Source organism: Acipenser ruthenus, chromosome 4 (genome assembly GCF_902713425.1).
Source record: "Acipenser ruthenus chromosome 4, fAciRut3.2 maternal haplotype, whole genome shotgun sequence".
In the NCBI taxonomy this organism is placed as follows: domain Eukaryota; kingdom Metazoa; phylum Chordata; class Actinopteri; order Acipenseriformes; family Acipenseridae; genus Acipenser; species Acipenser ruthenus.
This window is the reverse complement of record NC_081192.1, coordinates 13605850-13623555: the sequence shown is the minus strand read 5'-3', so window position 1 is coordinate 13623555 and position 17706 is coordinate 13605850. Positions and strand designations below refer to the sequence as shown.

The 17706-nt window shown below is 40.4% G+C and overlaps 1 protein-coding gene across 10 annotated transcripts in view; it reads right to left on the bottom strand.

The window, feature by feature from the left end:
- LOC117400192 (receptor-type tyrosine-protein phosphatase mu-like) overlaps positions 1–17706 on the bottom strand; it is a 290059-nt gene that overhangs the window by 79467 nt on the left and 192886 nt on the right. For 5 of the 10 annotated variants that reach the window (XM_033999725.3, XM_033999727.3, XM_059022031.1 and 2 more), the window contains exons 12-14: positions 7663–7936; positions 5460–5496; positions 3947–4021 (exon numbers count right to left, since the gene is read on the bottom strand). In XM_033999725.3, coding sequence (XP_033855616.3) covers positions 3947–4021; positions 5460–5496; positions 7663–7936 — 386 coding nt within the window. The remainder of the gene's footprint in view (positions 1–3946; positions 4022–5459; positions 5497–7662; positions 7937–17706) is intronic. The other 5 variants (XM_059022030.1, XM_059022033.1, XM_059022032.1 and 2 more) reach the window with 1 other exon arrangement.

Sequence of the window (17706 nt, the reverse complement as noted above, 5' to 3'; positions counted from 1 at the left end):
GCAGTGCTGTGTGTTTCTTTCAGGTCTGATGTTACCACACACGCCAGCCTGTCACTCTTGGTGGGATACAGTGCATCCACAGGAACAGTACTGTGGATACAGAGTTTTTTTTTGGTTGTTGTTTTGTTGAAAAATATATTTTTGTTTTTGGAGAAGATGGACCAGGAGATGGACATCTGCCTCATCAGAATGGTGCTTTGCCGTTGGCAAGGTCAGGCTCATAGCACTCGACCAACTCCCTCCATGGCAGGAGGTGGAACTGCTGGTCCCAAGGAGGAAGAAGGGGAGGAGTGGCAGTGCCAGGAAGAAGGCAAAGAAGCAGATGCCAGCTCCAGCGCCCATGAGGGAGGAGCCCGAGCATCCAGTGGTCCCAAGGGGGAGCCAAAGCGTCCAGCGCGCACAGGGGGGAAGCACAAATGTCCAACGCCCTCAGAGGAGATATGGGACTGGCTGCTGAACCCAGACGTGGACCTCATGGAGGCCCTCCCAATGGCAATCGACCTGCTGTGGGTCAGAGATGGGGAGCAATGGGAGGCATGGGAACACCAACATCAGCCAGCATCCCTCCCAGCCTTCGCAGCCATAATGTGCAACTACATGGCTGCAGATATGGGAATGTCCCCACAGGTTCGATTCCCATCGGTACATCCATGCCAGCGACCAGAGAGCCGCACCAGTCCCCAGCGTCCGAAGGAGAGCTGTACCAGTCCTCATTGATAGAGGGAGACTATGCGCTGCTCCTGCCTCCACTGCCAGGGGGGAGACCACTTGTTCCTCTCGCCTCCACTGCCAGAGGGAGACTACCTATTGCTCCTGCCACCACCACCATAGGAATTGAAGCTACCTCTCCAGGATCAGATACCTCAATCACCTCCCAAGGATCAACTCCTGCCCGAGCCTGCAACGCCTAGGGCTGCCGAGCCTGCACTGAGTGTGGCTGAAAAGTCTGCACCGCCTGGGGCTTCCGAGCCTGCACGGAGTGTGGATTATCACGGGTGATTTTAAATATATAGTTGTATTTAGGCACGAAGATTTCACAATCACTTCACATGCGGATAAAATGTGTATTAGTATGTGGGTAGGGACTCAAGTGAATGATTAATTAGTAATTGAATACCAGCACAGCTGTATATATAGATGCATGTATCACTCTCAGGGTTGGGTGTTCAGGGTGAAAGGACAGGAGAGAGAGGAGAGTAAAATTAAAACTAAAACTAAAAAGCAATTGCTACTTGTGCTGACATAGCTCGATACTTGTTTGTTTAGTATTTGTCCACTGTTTGTTTGTTTGTCTTATAGACGTGGTTCAAGAGAATATGGTTATGCAAATAACAGTAATAAGACATGCCCACCCAGCTCTCCACACTCCTCTGACAGATGTGGATATGTACGCGGTTACTCACCTGGCCAATATGACCGGTAGTCCCAAAGCCGAAGCTGAGAAGGAGGATCTCCATATCCCCATTGTGACCCTGCTGCAACCACAGGGACACCAGTCACTTTAAGGACTACCCAGATTATTATGAGCCACCTTCATCACATCATGATCGATTCAACAGATCCAGACCAGCGTTCCAGCCACGCCCTGCTGATGACTGCTATAGGGGCAAGACACCTTACAGCAAGAACCCAGGACATAGTTCTCTACAGCCATGGCGCAGGAGCCCTAGTCCCCGTCCCAATCATGTTTTTTTCAACGAATGCTAGCAAGCACCAGGAGATTATCACGAGCAGGGAAACGGATAACAGTTGATGATGTGGGGAATTCATCAACCTCCCCCACACCAGCTACATGACAACTCTTTGGGATTGGACACGGTAGTGACTGCCTCAACTGCAACAGAAAACCTTCACGTGGCAACCAACATACACACGGCTACATGTTACATGTTTTCCATCATGCTCTGACAGTTCGCCTTCCAGCCTGGTGAATAAAGAGGCTTCCACTCCTTACATTACTGCTATTGTTGAGGGATGTGAAATTAGCACATTAGACACTGGCTCCAGTATTTCTATCATCTGTGGACTGGACCTTTTGACTGGACATCACCTTAACAAATTACTTTTGGCAACCTGCATAAGGCTCTGACACAGTCTCCAATTCGAACCTTTTCAGACTTCAACCGTGAATTTTGTCAGTCCATTTTAGTGCCCCAAAGACACTACAGTGTGCAAACAAACGTTGCTGCTGGCCATACCTATCAAGGGATATAACCAAATTATGTCTACATGTGAAGCCAGATGGTCCTCCAGTTCCCCAGCAACGTGCACCAAATGCAGCACATTGCTGCAGAACAACTATTTAAAAAAAAGCAGACTTGACTGAGCTACCAGTGACGCAGAAGGGCAACCGCTACGTACTAGTAGTAATGAACTATTTAACAAAGTTTCTCAACCTGTATGCACTACCTGATCAATGTGCACAAACAACAGCCAAGTATCTTTTTGAAGATTATGTGAGACAAAATGGCGTCCCTCAGTGCCTGCATCAAACCCGGACACCAACACTTTCCCTTTGTTCACAGAGAACTGTCTTTGCACCATGAGCACAAATATCACTCACTGTTAACTGTGTTTGTGTTGTGTGTTTCGTGTTGGTGTAATAGAACTGGACTTTTTGGTTATGGGTCAAACCCGGGGATTACAATTACTGAGTGATACACGCCGCTGTATCACTCCATCATTATTATTTACAGGTGTTTGCCATAAGGCTCTGGACATTGTCAATAAATCAATAAACACCCTTGCACCTGGAAATCATTGTCTGTCTGTTTTGTATCCGCTCTAAACTGCACACACCTATAATCACTCACCACTTTGCCACAGGCATACTTGGTTTCCTATACAAGTTCTATAGTAAACATCACTCTATATGCAGTGTGTAAGGAGCTATCTACTGTCAAAATTGTGAATTGTCCAGTTTGACCATGAACGACACACAGGCCATTCATTTGCATGACGTCGGGTGAAAAGCCCGGTTTACTCGAGTAAAATAAACTGAGCGAACGGAAACCCAAAAAAGCATTTTACACGAGACATTTTTCTCATGTAAATGTCTCGAGTTAAAAAAAAAACTTGCATGGAAACCCCATGAATGTCTATTTTACAACACAGACAATAATAATAATAATAATAATAATAATAATAATAATAATAATAATAATAATAATAATAATAATAATAATAAAGAAACAGAGAAAACAATGTCTGTTTTACAATGCAGACAAATATATAACAGTTTGTACTATTTATTAATCAACATGTTCTGCATCTTTTATATCTATAATAGTACTGCATATCTCCCGTTTCCCCTTTTTAGTTTTTTTTTAATAACAGTTGTTCTTTTTCAAAACACACACTTTATTTATTTATTTTTTTTGCTGAAAATATAAATATATACATTTAATTGCAAGAAAGTTTTCTTCATGCATGCTCAAATGAAATGGTTTAGAGCTCCATGGCATTTTAACCAGATACTGCATTACCATTTTCATTCAAATCAGACATGCAATAAAAACTGATACAGTACTAATCTGCTAATGATAAACATACACAACTATTAACCACTCTGTAATCATAGTTGGACATGAAGGAACAAACTAAAATGTAGGCACTGAAACTCAAATAAACATAAATAAGCCTCCAATAGGCTAACAAAGCCCAGTTAATCCCCCTGTCAGGACAACAGAACACAGACATAAACATGACGACTTGACAAACATCCAACAGACAGAATAGGAAATGGGATCATGCAGTGGCGAATTCAAGCTAACACTATAAGCAAGACATAAGACTACACACACATCTAATTTGTTCAAAGTAAGAACAGGGCCCAAAGAGCTGTCATGAAAGAAATAAAGTAAAAGAAATATATATATATACACACACATATACACTGAAATAAATAACATGGGTGTGATGGCAGGTGGGTACGTGAGTGTCTGACCTGTTAGTTGGTTGTCGCCAGCAGCAGGGACGATGCGAATGTATGGTGTTGTAAGCTGAGTCACGATTATCGCAGCTAAGGCAAAGGAAGATTTCCAGGTCAGCATGCATGAGGGAAAAAAAAGCCAGACTGAAGCTAAAGGCTTGCAAAGAAGAGAATTGTGGTCACAAAAGAAAATAAAACATAAACTTTCTTTTATTCCTATTTTTTAGAAGGCTTTGCCATATGAACGTCACCAGTGTGTTTTATTCCATTCATCTTCCTGCTAAAAAAGAACCCCTATTCTTATTGCCTTACCAGATATGTTAATTTTGTCAGTTACAAAACTAATGAGCGTCTCTGTAGTGATTGGCAGGAGCCCTGAAGACTGGTGATCTATTAAACTCGTACTATTATAAATCCAAAGGCGTGATTCAAATGAACCATTATGGGAAAAAAATGTTTAAAGAATGTGGTGAATAGGAAAATGTAAGAAAGAAAAAGAAACATTAGATGCAAAACAAGGCAGAATTGCAAAGATAAAAACAAAACAATGAAAAAACAAGGACAGGCTTGAATGAAATATCTCTCATTTACATAGAACAGCCTGGGTGCCATTAGAAATATGGCAACTAGTAAGGAAAATAGATTATCTACCATCTGCAGACAATTAAATTCAAAACTGCGGCTGCATAATATTTTGAAGAATCCTGGTATCATGCTAAATGGCTTTAACTGTAACTGTTTGAGAACCATAGCAATGCCCACATTACAGCTCCTTTCAAATCTCTCTATTTCAAAGGCAATAATTATAGTTGTGTAGAAATAAGGACATAACTAAATTGGGTGCGCCATGTGTCGTTTTAACACATGATTCAGCCACAGCTATACGTTAACAACATACTTTTCACAAACTTGGGGTTTTGTTTTCAGTCTTTTAAACCACATAGAGATAAAAAAGAATAAAAACAATGGGCAATATGAAGAAAGAATAGGTCAAGGAAAAGCTGTGCATCCCCTTCCTTATTGACAATAATGTTTCAAGGACGAAGTTCAAACAATGAGTCTCATATTTCCCACTGTATTGGAATACTGAGTGGAAGTGGAAGCAAAGAAAACGCTGGCACTTTCAATGAACTTGTAAACCAATAGTTGTTTCAATTTCTACAACATTAAAAGGGTTACAAAAATAAATTTAACACAATTAATATACATTCTTCAATAAAGACACAAAAGACATGTACATTAAGTAAAGTATGTAATGAAAGTAAAATAGAAAAATGAGAAATAGGGTACCTTTTTAACTTTAGAGTATATAGACAAGGAGATGTAACTCAGTTTTAGCAGTGTAAGAATTCATACCAGATCTAAAGCTTGTTTTCACTTTCTTTTCTTTTCTTTAGGAGCTAGTATACATATACAGTATATGTTTTTGAATTAGTGGGGATTTTACAGCAATGTGTTTTTAATCCAAAATCTCACAGTGTGTTTCACAAGGCCGAGGTTACTGTCAATGGCAGAAGTACAGGCATACCTTTGGTGGCAACTCTGACGCAGTCGATTTTGGTTTCCTGTGTAAAATGAAAAGGAAAAAAGTCATTTCTTGTGCTGTTGCCAAAGAAAACACCAACACTGCCTGCAGTTCTATTTACAGGCCCATCAACTTGATCTGCGCTAGAGGACAAACTGTGTGTTCTATCCCATAGTCCAGGGACACACAACCTGCGGCCTGTGGGTCGCATGTGGCCAGTTTATTGTATGACAGCGGCCTGACAGTGTATTAATTCCATTTCATTAATTAATATATCGTAAATATTTTTTTAAACTTTGCTGACTTGCTTTGTCAAATGTTTTTCTATCTAGGAGAGTAAAAGCCTTGAACATCATGTTCTGCATTTGAAAAACCGACGGTGCATTTGCATTTGGCACAGTCCTGCTGCTCTGAATGGGAGTTCATTACTGCAGCTGGCATGGCCATGTGCATGTTGTCAGACAAGCAAGTTCCTGGTAGGTCTGCACAGGAAATTGAAAAACAATTCAAGGAAGCTTTGGACGAAATGTGATCTGTGACATCACTTTACTCCATTTTTTTTAAGGTTCCATCTCCTGCTGCTTTTGTGTTCTATTACTGCAGCAAACAGAAACAAGTTGGGGTTCCCAAGTATATATTTCGTTCAAGTTGGGACCGCTAAGGAACAAGCAATGGAATTACTATATGGGATAATTTGCAAAATCAGTGAATGCAAGCAAAACATTTTCCCATTCATAAGAAAACTGTGTAATTAGTACTTTCATGAATCGATCACAATGTCCTTGATATACATCAATTGATTTGTTTATCTATACACAGTAGGGGAACTTCCCCATGAAAGAAAGAAAAACCTTTCAGAGAGGTTCATTCATTTTAGCCATTTCTTACTCAAAGCATTCTTGGGATGGTATTGACCTGGGTATGACTTTCTTACTTAGAGTTAAGCCTTTTTCAAATCATTTTCTTTGGAAGCAATAAATTCAGTGCTTTAACTGGGGACTCACTCTCACATACTGGAATCTGTGGCCCTAAATTAATGAAACAGTGACATGTACTGTACCAATAAGGAACAACATACTGGTACATTGTTTATATGATTTAGGTCAACTGAATTCTAAAATAATTTGCAAATGTTTTCAAAGGGTCTCTTCCCTCAACCTTCTGGTACTGCTTGGCTACAGTATGGAATGACACATGGGGATGTTTTTTATTTTTTTATTTTATTGCTTTAGTAAACAGAGATTCAGTTATCGTCCCGCTTAGCATACAAATAGATTACAACCAACAGCACAGAACACCTACTAGTAAATACTTCGACAATTAGAAACATTTTGCTGCTCCTTAGTGTGAGTGAGGTTAGCTTTAAACACAGTATCCTCTAGATCTCATACCAAATGTTTATTTGAAGAATAATTTAAATCCCTGAATGTAGAGGACTTCATTTAAAGAAACAACAAATGTACCTTTTGACTTTATCTCTGTTTGCTCTGTCTGTCTGTATGTTTTTTATTTTTTTTATGAACTGTATTTCTAATTTCTAATCAACACAGTATAATATTTGATTTTAGACACTTGTATTCATGAACACCTGAGTCTCTGGCCAGTGTGTCAATATCAACCCAATCTTTGAAACTATTTAGGCTGAAACAAGTTGCTTCTCTGCGTCTCTTATGTATGTATTTATTATTCCAGCTGATAACCACGCTTAAAAGGTACAATACACACACAATTAACGTTAAGTTTCAGCAGCACCCACGCTGCCCTCCCATCAGTTACAGGTTCATGCTCTTAAAATCTCAGGCACACAACATGGAGTGTTTACATGTCAACTATTCAGTAGTTTCTCCATTATCTTATAAACAGAGGCTTATTCTGCTGACAATCAGTTAATAACACAGTTTTTAGTTTGGATCTTCCTCCCCTCCCCCATCTAAAACAAAGAAGTGTATCATGGCTGTTTCTGGTACTGTAAAATTATCAGTGGGGTATACTGTAGGTTTATCAAATAACCAGCAAAATGTCACAGTGTTATAGCAAAGCATACATGAGGTTGCAGTGATCTAAACTAGCAAACAAAAGTTAGCTAGACAAGTGCACAGCTAACATATACATGTCACACATTAGTGGTGGTCTTTATATTCCACAGCACATGGAATATAGATGAAACATGATCTCACACTGTGCTGCTTCTGTTACTATTACTTACCCCATTTGCTGTGCTTACAGCCTGATAGTAAATGCTGTAGCTTTTGTGAGGCAGAAGAGGGACATTCCAATATCCGTTGTAGGTTTTATTGTTTCCAACAGTGAATGGGAGGGAGGACTGAATGCCACTTGCTGGAAACTCAGCAGAAAAGTAATACTGAGAATTTAAAATAGAGGCGTTCTGGAAGTGGACTGGCACTGGGTAGCACCTCAGAATTTCAGCTGCTTTTTTGGCTCTCCGAGGACGTTCCTCTTCAACTACGACCTGGTAGACACTGAAACAGAAACAGGAAATGGAAAAAAAAATGAATGCAAAAAACACCAACTACATTTATACTAGTCACCAAACTGCTTTTGTTTTACTGGTCATATCCTAATATGGCCTCAAGTTCAAGTATGAACCTATTACTTTATTAAACTACTGGTAATAAACTACTGGTAGTGGATAAAACAGACACAGGATTTTGATTGAAAGTGGCTATAACTTTAGAGTATGTCGCTGATGTATACAGTACAGGGGTCTCCAACCCTGGTCCTGGAGAGCTACAGGGTCTTCTGGTTTTCATTTCAACCAAGCTCTCAGTTACTTAATGGAACCCATTATTGGCTTAATTAGTCAAGATTAACACGTGTTCCAGGTCTTTAGCCATTGATGATGTAAAGGCACCTATAAAACCTGCAGGACTGGGGCTCTCCAGGACCAGGCTTGGAGACCCCTGCTCTAGTGTATCTAGTGGTAACAATAACACATACATTACTGTACCTGGGTTATATTGCAGGACTTAGCTAGCCACAGATAAAGGTAATACACACAGTATCAGAACATCTTTGAACTATACTTTGAAAAAGGATATTAAAGTATTTGTTTTATTGGTAGATGCCAGGGAAAAGATGTACATGACTTTTCGCTTTGCAACATTTTCAGGATATTATTGTTTTGAACTCCGACTCAATGTGCTGCAGATTTAGTAAAAATTTCTGTATTATAAAGAGAATGCAAGTAGTTGTGATTGACATTCTGGGGAAGATGAGAGCATGGCCACAGCTTCTTATAACCGCTTGCACGGTATCAAAGAATGCCTTATAACAAGAAAGCACTCTAATAATAATAATAATAATAATAATAATAATAATAATAATAATAATAATAATGCTGATTTCTGGAATAGCACAGACTTTTTAAAAAATATGTATTATTATTTCAGCATTTTTGTTCATTTCCTGCTGCAGTGTACTACATTATGTTCAATTTTATACTAAAATATATATTCATGCCTATTTACTATTAATAAGTATTAAATATGCAAAAATAAACTATTTAAATTATTTTATAAACCATATGGATCAATACACCTTGGTAAATACAAGAAGTACTGCACAGAAAAAAGTTTATATTCTGGTAGCATTCCACTAAGTTGTAATTCAAAGCCATACCTTTTGATAGGCTACAATAGGATATTGGATAGAAGAAAGAGTGAAAAAAATTAACTGAAATTCCAGCCCAGCCTTGACGACAGGGAGCTTTATTAACACGGCACAAGAAAGCATAATGGAACCAAGTTGAGTAGAAAGCTATCAAACCCAAAATGGCCTTTTTTTTCCTTCTTCCTGCAGCAGAAGACAAATTAGCTCTGCAAGTAACCAGGCCTCACATCTATTTGGTGTTTAATAATTTAAAAACCTAAAGGTCAAACAGCTTTTTTCATTTCCCCTTTATCAAAGTCCTTCTGTTCAAGAAAAAAAAAAAAAAAATCCCATTCAGCCAATATGTGAAACAACATTGTCACCGCCGATAATGTAACGTAACTCTTTAAAATCCTTTGTGTAAAGCATAATACAATCATTTATTTCAGTCACTGACAGCAGCAGAAATGTGTTGCTGAAATATGCAACTCACCCCACCCGCGTCCAATTACAATTGTAAGCTAATTGAGTTTCCTCAGTGCAACCAATTTGAGTAAATTTTATTGCTTCCATTTATCAAAGGGGTATTAATACTGTACAGGATCAGAAAAGAACGGCTGCTAAATTAAATTAAATGTAAGTGAAAACCATGTTTTAAAACAGATTTAAATATAGACTATTTTTTAGCACTATCAGGTATATATTAAGTGCAATCTCTTCAGTCAAGAATGTATCAGAGCTTCACAAGCAGACACATATAATGTATTGTTTTTTGTTGTTTTTTTTTTTTTTAAAGCGAGAGCAATAGCTTTAATGAGTTACACATTATCCATACTACAATTTAGATTTTAAAATAACATATTGCTTAAATTAAAAGGCCATTACTAATATGAACCTTGAATACTGTAAAGCTTTACAATGTAATTGGGTAATAGTTCTGAGCAAAATTACATGACAATGTGGTTTTCTATGAATTGGTTACAGCAGGCAGTACCAAACAAAAATACATTATAGGGTAAAGTCCACTTAATATCATGACAATAATGTACTTGAAATTCTGTTAATATGTTAGATGATATATTATGTATCTTTCTATAACTAAAAAATAGTTTAATGATGGAAATGGTGCAGTAGTTTCCTGATGATTTTACTCATGATTTTTCCTGGGTGGCAGGTCACCAGACAGTGTCTATTTAATCTAAAGAAATGGTAAACTATTACAATATCCTAATTAAATGACAAAACATTTTCTCTGTCATACTTGACCAACCAGAAAGTTTGAAGCACTCTGACCTTTAAAAAATACAATGAACCCCCAGCCAATGTTCTTTTTCTGAGGCTCATTGGAAGCTAGACCTTTTATAATAGTGTTGTTTTTTTTACTTAATTTAGTGTAATAACCTTTATAAATTCTGTGAACAGGTCTTTTGCCTTATCATCCAATACTTCGTCAAGAAGTTATTATCTTTTTTTGAGAAGTTGCCAAGTGTCTGCATGGAAGTAGTTCAAAATAAACTAAATTTAACAGGCTGTGGATTGACAAGTTTCTCTCAGGCTGCAAAAAAGGGTGTATGATATCATAAATATCAAACACCCCTGCACTGAATATTCAATATTTGTAATTTTAAATTGCACTCTTTTCCTACCCTATCAAGATTAGAAAAGAAACATTGCTTTGGTATATGAGCCGGATTTCATAAATGTATTTTGTGTTCTTTCAACCATAAATAATTACAAGGAACTTCTCTGTCATCAAGTCACCACTGCCCTTTCCTGTGAGGCTCAATACCCAGCCGCTTTGCGATATAGTGATACGATCTGATGTAATCAAATATTAATTGCAGCTGAAAGACTGGGTGAGAAATATGAACTCAAACACAGTCCCATATCGTGAACAAAGAGCAGGGCAAAAATCTGCCAGTGCTAGAGGTTTTGCATTATAAAAAAAGAGCAACAAGAACATTTAAAGGCCACCTAGGGTTTAAAATAGATATATCTGAGCTGTACTCCTGGTTAGTCACCTAAACCTATTAAACACCAAGCTACGGTAAATTAATTCCTGGAAAATAAATTTTGCTTTATGATGGACAATCAGGACTTGTTACATTCTGAGACATCTCTATGCAACAATCAGACAAACCCTCTATTACTGCATCAAATAGTTCTTAAGGTTACTGCGATTGTTTTGGATACATTGAGAAATTTCACAGCTGGTGTAAATTTATTTGGTATGGTTTCCTTTGCCGCAAAAACCACTTTTGCTTTTTAGAAAATGATTGCACGCATGTTTAAAAAAAAAATCTGTTTTTTAAAACAAGATTCAGGCTTAGGTTTTACTTGAGATATACTGTATGTTTATTAAACAATACAACAAATGCCTCATTTAATTGATCTACTGATACATGCTAAGTCTACGGAGATACACATTTTTTAAAATAAAAGTACTAATGTAATTATGTAAATCCTACTCAAGATGCCCAAATTTGACAAGTCTCAAAAGTTCAGCCTGGATGTGTAAGAAATTGAATGCAGAACACTGTAATTAGATGCTCTACCAGCCATCAGTTACATGGAGTGTCTTTACCACTGAACTGCCTGAGATTTAAAGACCACATGCTGTCAAAAAGAAAAAAAGAACAAAAACTTAGCAGAGACTGATAGGTTTTGGAAAAAACTTAATATAGTCAGTGAACATGTGACAGTGAGTAATGAGCATCTCAGCTGATTAAATAGTCCCAGCCAGATGTGGCTAGATTAGTCTGAATCTTTGAATCTTCACTGTCATTTCTATACATGTGCTTGAAGCATGTGCTTAAAGCTGCAGTGCCCCTCAATAATGTTCAGTTTTGTAGTAAACTTTTATGCTGGGTGACTGTACTAAATGGTTCTATACTGTAGTTTAATTTGTCATGCGTATACTTCATTAGACACCCTGGCTTTTCCCTGAAGTTTCCCTGAAGATAGCTTTAAATGAAAGCATTTTGTATTCCTCTTTAAAGTGTCCTGCTATAACTGGCAACAGTGTGAGGTTATAACATTCACTGCAGGCTCCACTGTAGCATAAATAAACAAAACGTTAGGTTATTATCATATATCAAAGCTGCGTGCACAGCCTGTGATGGAGTCATGGCCCACCCCGAGGGCATAAAATGACAGCGCTAACAGACCTCGGCGTCATTTCTCCTATAAGCCTGCTGCAATCATGGACGCAGCGACCTTGAAGGTTAATGGTTACATTTCTATTTCAGGGAACCAGGGTTATGGTAATATCCTAACATTCCCTTTCAAGTACTGTAAGCAAATTAGCTATGTTTTATTATTACTGTATTGCAGGAATTGCACACTATTGACAATAACTGGTAAAACACTGCAGTAAAAGGCAAATATATGCAGTATACTCCTTGAACACAATTGAATGCTAGTTTTTATGTTCTGTACAATGTTGTAATCAGACACTGTTGAATGTTGGTTTGTTACAATTATGTACAATAACATTGAATGCAAGAATGCAAAAGCATTAGTCACACGCTGCGGTACACTTGACAACCATCTAGTTGCAGTGTGAGCCCAGACTGAGTGGAGCCAAGCTCTGTAGGATTTTGACCAATCCGAGATTTTTGATAAGGACGCCTTACTTTCTATAGGTTGCCTGCTACAGTGACTAGGGGCGGAACTAGGGCTATTTAACCCCGGGAAATGTGAATGAAAAGTTGTACTGAGCTCAGTGCCTGGAGTCAAACCCAGGGATCCTTTTGATTCCTGTATTGAAGATTGTTATTTTGTGTACCTTTTACTATTTGAATAAAGCATTTTAAAACCAAACAAGACAAAGAGCTTTCCATTAAACGCAAGCGTGCAAAGAAGAGTTCCAGAATCCAGCGTTTCCCGAGTCAGAGATGGAGCGGAACGGTGAGGAGCGACCAGCAGCCAGCGATTCCTGAGTCAGAGACGGAGCGGAGCGGTGCGGTGAGGAGCGGCAAGCAGCCAGCGATTCCCGAGTCAGAGACGGAGTGGAGCGGTGCGGTGAGGAGCGGCAAGCAGCCAGCGATTCCTGAGTCAGAGACGGAGCGGTGCGGTGAGGAGCAGCAAGCAGCCAGCGATTCCTGAGTCAGAGACGGAGAGGAGCAGTGCGGTCAGGAGCGGCAAGCAGCCAGCGATTCCTGAGTCAGAGACGGAGAGGAGCAGTGCGGTGAGGAGTGGCAAGCAGCCAGCGATTCCTGAGTCAGAGACGGAGAGGAGCAGTGCGGTGAGGAGCGGCAAGCAGCCAGCGATTCCTGAGTCAGAGACGGAACAGGCGGCGTCACGACTCGGCAGCAGATCCAGTGTGTGAACAGTGAGGCAGTAATTCACGAGTCAGAGACACAAATGTGCCGGGGTGGTTCTCATCAGCAACAACATGCAATAAAATAATATAACAAAATACACCAGATCCATCGAGACATCAAACTACAAGTACGAAATGTAACCATTACCGAATGGGTCCGTATACCCAAGCCATCGCAAGGGCAATATTGCTGCACGACTGGAAACCCAGGCTGCCTTGTGCGTTACCATTCGGAACCTCAGTAACAAGTAGCTTGGGCTAAAAAATTGAGGGAGAAACTCACCTCTATGCATGTGTTGTAAGGGTCGACTGAGAAGCCGCCCTTAACACTGTAGTTCCTAAATGAGGGTTTTGAGGATCCACGACCTAAGTCTGTAGAACCTAGTAAAGGTATGGGGAGTAGCCCAAACTGCTGCATTGCAAATGTCCTTGACAGATGCACCCTGGAATAAAGCCCACAAAGTTGCCATGCCCCTGGAGGAACAGGCAGTGAGCTTTCTGGAGAGCTTTCAAGATGGCCAGCTCACAGGCAGTCCTGACTATTTCTGCTATGTATTTGGACAGCCTCTGCTTAGACAGGGCTTGACTATGGGACTGTGTCCGAGAGCAGACAAAAACACTGTTCGGACTGCCTCCAACTTTTCATTATTATTATTATTATTATTATTATTATTATTATTATTATTATTATTATTATTATTATTTATTTCTTAGCAGACGCCCTTATCCAGGGCGACTTACAATCGTAAGCAAATACATTTCAAGTGTTACAATACAAGTAATACAATAAGAGCAAGAAATACAATAACTTTTTCATCCTGTCAATGCAGTACGCCAGGGCCCACACTGGGCAGAGCACATGGAGCTACAGCTCCCTGTCAGACTGGAAAGGAGGTGGAAGGAAGCCTCCAATTCCACAGACTGATTGACAAGGAATGACTAGATTGTCTACAGCAAAAGGCAGGATTGGTACAGAGTGTAACCTTTGTAAAAATTAAGCAGGCTTTCGTTATGGAAAATTCCAGCCTCTCGCTCACCCGCTTTGCGGAGGTGATGGCAAGCAAACAGTTGCTTGAGCGATAAATGTTTCAGCTCAGCTGAATGCATTGGCTCAAATGTAGGCATCAAGAGTGAACTGAGCACCACGTATAACCTTCAGCAAGGAACAATGTCCTTCATAGGCGGCCAAAACCGCTGAACCCCTTTCAAAAATTGCTCCACAAGGAAGCTGAGCTACTGGGGAGACAATTTTGACATGGCAAGCTGAATAGCTGCCAGATAGACCTTTAATGTAGAGCGGGATTTCCCCTTATCAAACAGGTCCTGCAAAAATTGCAGTATTACATTTTTGTAAGGAGTCTTGCATTTTGCATTTTGTAAGGAGTCAATAACCAAGATCACGTGATCCTGTCACTGGGATGGCTGCTTGCTGTTAAGAGCTCCTGCTACCATTTCGCGATTTTCATTTATAATCGAACAATTTACGCTTCTTATATTATTTTTTGATTATTTTCTATATACAATTATCTACTTACCATTTTAAATGGCTACTTCACGCAAGGGAACCGTTGCTTCCCCTCAATCCAAACTGGAGGGAAAGCATATGAAGAGGTCACTGGGCCCCGATGATTGGGACATCCGCTTGGCAGATGTTGCACACACTTTCTGTGGATCAGTTCTGAAAGCAATTCACATGGCTTTACGGCCTGTGAATAAAAATGTAACTGAAACAGCTACTATCCTCATCACTCTTAAACAGGAGTTTGCTGATATATCTTCCTCTTTGAGACAGCTAACTGCCAGGCAGGATATCACTAGAGCTGATCTTCACCAACTAAAAGATGAAAATCAAATCAGCGCAACGTTTGTAGTGATGCTACGCAGGACAAGATGGCGGACCTTGAGAACAGAAATTGTCGCTGTAACGTCAGACTGGTGGGGCTTCCTGAAGGGGCTGAAGGCGATGAGCCCATCAACTTTCTTCGGCAGAAAATTCCACATTGGTATCCGACCCTGAAACCCTCCAATGACCACCCTTTTCTGGGGTTAAATAGAGCACATCAAGTAAATGCAGGTGGCCCTCGAGATTCCAATAAACCTGCACCGTGATATTCCAGTGCCTTCGTTATACTGCTCGATAACAACTCCTCCAGGCTGCTCGAAAATCCACTCCAGTCATCGTGCAGGGACAAAAGCTCTCTTTATGTGGATTACTCTGCTATCACTGCAAAGAGGAGGGCCTTTTGTGAAGTGAGAGTGAAGATTCGCTCCCAGGGAGTGGACAGTTTCTTGGTGTATCCAGCTATCTTGAAAGTCAAATCACAGAAGGGAGCGGCTATCCTTCACTACTCCTGAAGAGGTCGATTGCTTTTTTGCTTAACGTTTTCAGGATACGATGGGCTCTATTGATCCCTATTGGACCCTGTGCTTCTCATCCCTTGGTCTGGATGGAATGTCGGTATAAATGAACTAACTTTGCTCTGGATTACTACTTTTTGTACCTTCATGGTATGGAAGTGGAAACATCGTACTCCTTCTGTGGCTGGCAGTGACCCTTCAGGTCTGCACATTTACACTTGTCGTTTCTTGACAATGACCTAGTCATTATGCAAGGTCCTCAAAGGTATCTACACTGCAGAGGGTATGATAACCCTATTAAGAATACTACTGCGGTTCTTATTAATAATTTGGATAAGTGGCTGTGTTAATTTCCATGATGTTTATTACTACTGTGACGTTAATGTTATAGTTGGTGACAATCTGTACTCTAATTAGTTCCCTAAACACTGAATACATGGGCTACTAGTTTATATGCATGTTGTTTACAGTTGTTCAATTTTCAGTTCATTTTTCCTATTCGCGAGATGGTTTAGATCACAGCAATCCCCCTCAGGGTAGTCTGGTTCATGATCACAACTGTTGGATTGGTTGGGGGAAGGGGAGGCTGAGATTTGGGGGTAGATAGGGAGCGGAATCAGCGAGTGAGAGGGAGTACAGATGTTAACTAAGGCTTGAGATTTATGACATGCAGTGTGCTCCCTCTGGCTCTCTTCTATATCATCCTAAATTTTTGTAACCACACTCCCCTCTCAGTTTATTTTAATGTGTTTTTGTCATTACTATGCTACTGTCCTATAGGATATTGCTATATGATGAGTGCCAAGTCGTGATCTTTTTCCATGTCACATATCTTTGTTTTCTGAATGCTTTTACTCATTTACTCTCCCTGATCTTTATTCCTATCTTTGACCATGGCTAGTGTTGTCATTAACTCTTAGACTTTATGAGGGGTCAATCATCCTATAAAGAGAACACAGTGCTTAGATTATCTCTTAAGAAAAAAGATTGATATTGCATGTTTGCAGGAAACTAATTTGGTTTCAAGTGATGTTGGTCGTTAAACAGGCATATAACAGTTGCCTCAGCCACTGGCATCTACCGCCAGCGGGTCCCCGACTCCCATTATGGAGGGCCAGATGGGACAGTGGGTTGATTCCCGGGCGGCAAGAGAGCTATCTCTGCTCTCCCGAGCCGCTCCCAAATAAGGCTCACCATCTCGGGGTTAGCCTCCACTCTGAGGCACTGGGTCCCTCCTTGAGAGGAGGTCCGCTGGCCAGGTTATCACCCTGCTCATAGTGAGAGGAGGTACTCGTGTGGCCTGCAAGCTTTTGCTCTGGAAACTGGGCGACCTGAGGCCACCCTGGTGGTTGTTGTAAGCCACCACTGTTGTGTTGTCTGTACGGATAAGCACATGCCTCCCTTGAACCTTCTGCAATAAAAACATTTAGCTCCAAAACATTTATGTGGAGACGAGTCCCCCTGCCATTCTGGACATGTGAGTGGTGACGACCACCCTTCTGGTGACACTGCCCAGTGCTACGCCGAGGCATAGATGGGCAGGCTGTTTCCACCAAGACAGTGCCTTTAGACAGTGATGAGACACTGTCAATAGGCGGTCAAGGTTCAACGTGGGCTGAACAACCCTGTTGTTGAACCAGGTCAGCAGAGGGCACATGTGCAGGAGACCCAAAGGTAGGGTCTGAGAAGCTGCTGCTATCAAGCCCAAAAGTTTCTGGAACGTCACTACCGTGAGCGCTCTGTTGAGCCAAATAGGCGGCTGTTCTCTGAACTCTGCCGTCCGACAGAGTGGACAGCAAGGACCTGGAGTCCAAGCACACTCCTAGATAGGAGACTGTCTAAGAAGGCGTGAGCTGGCTGGCTGACAAGGTGTGAGGGCTGTCTAACACATACACATTGTTTGAGACAATGGAGACTATGGGACAGATCTATTATTGGTATGTGATTAAAGGATGCAGA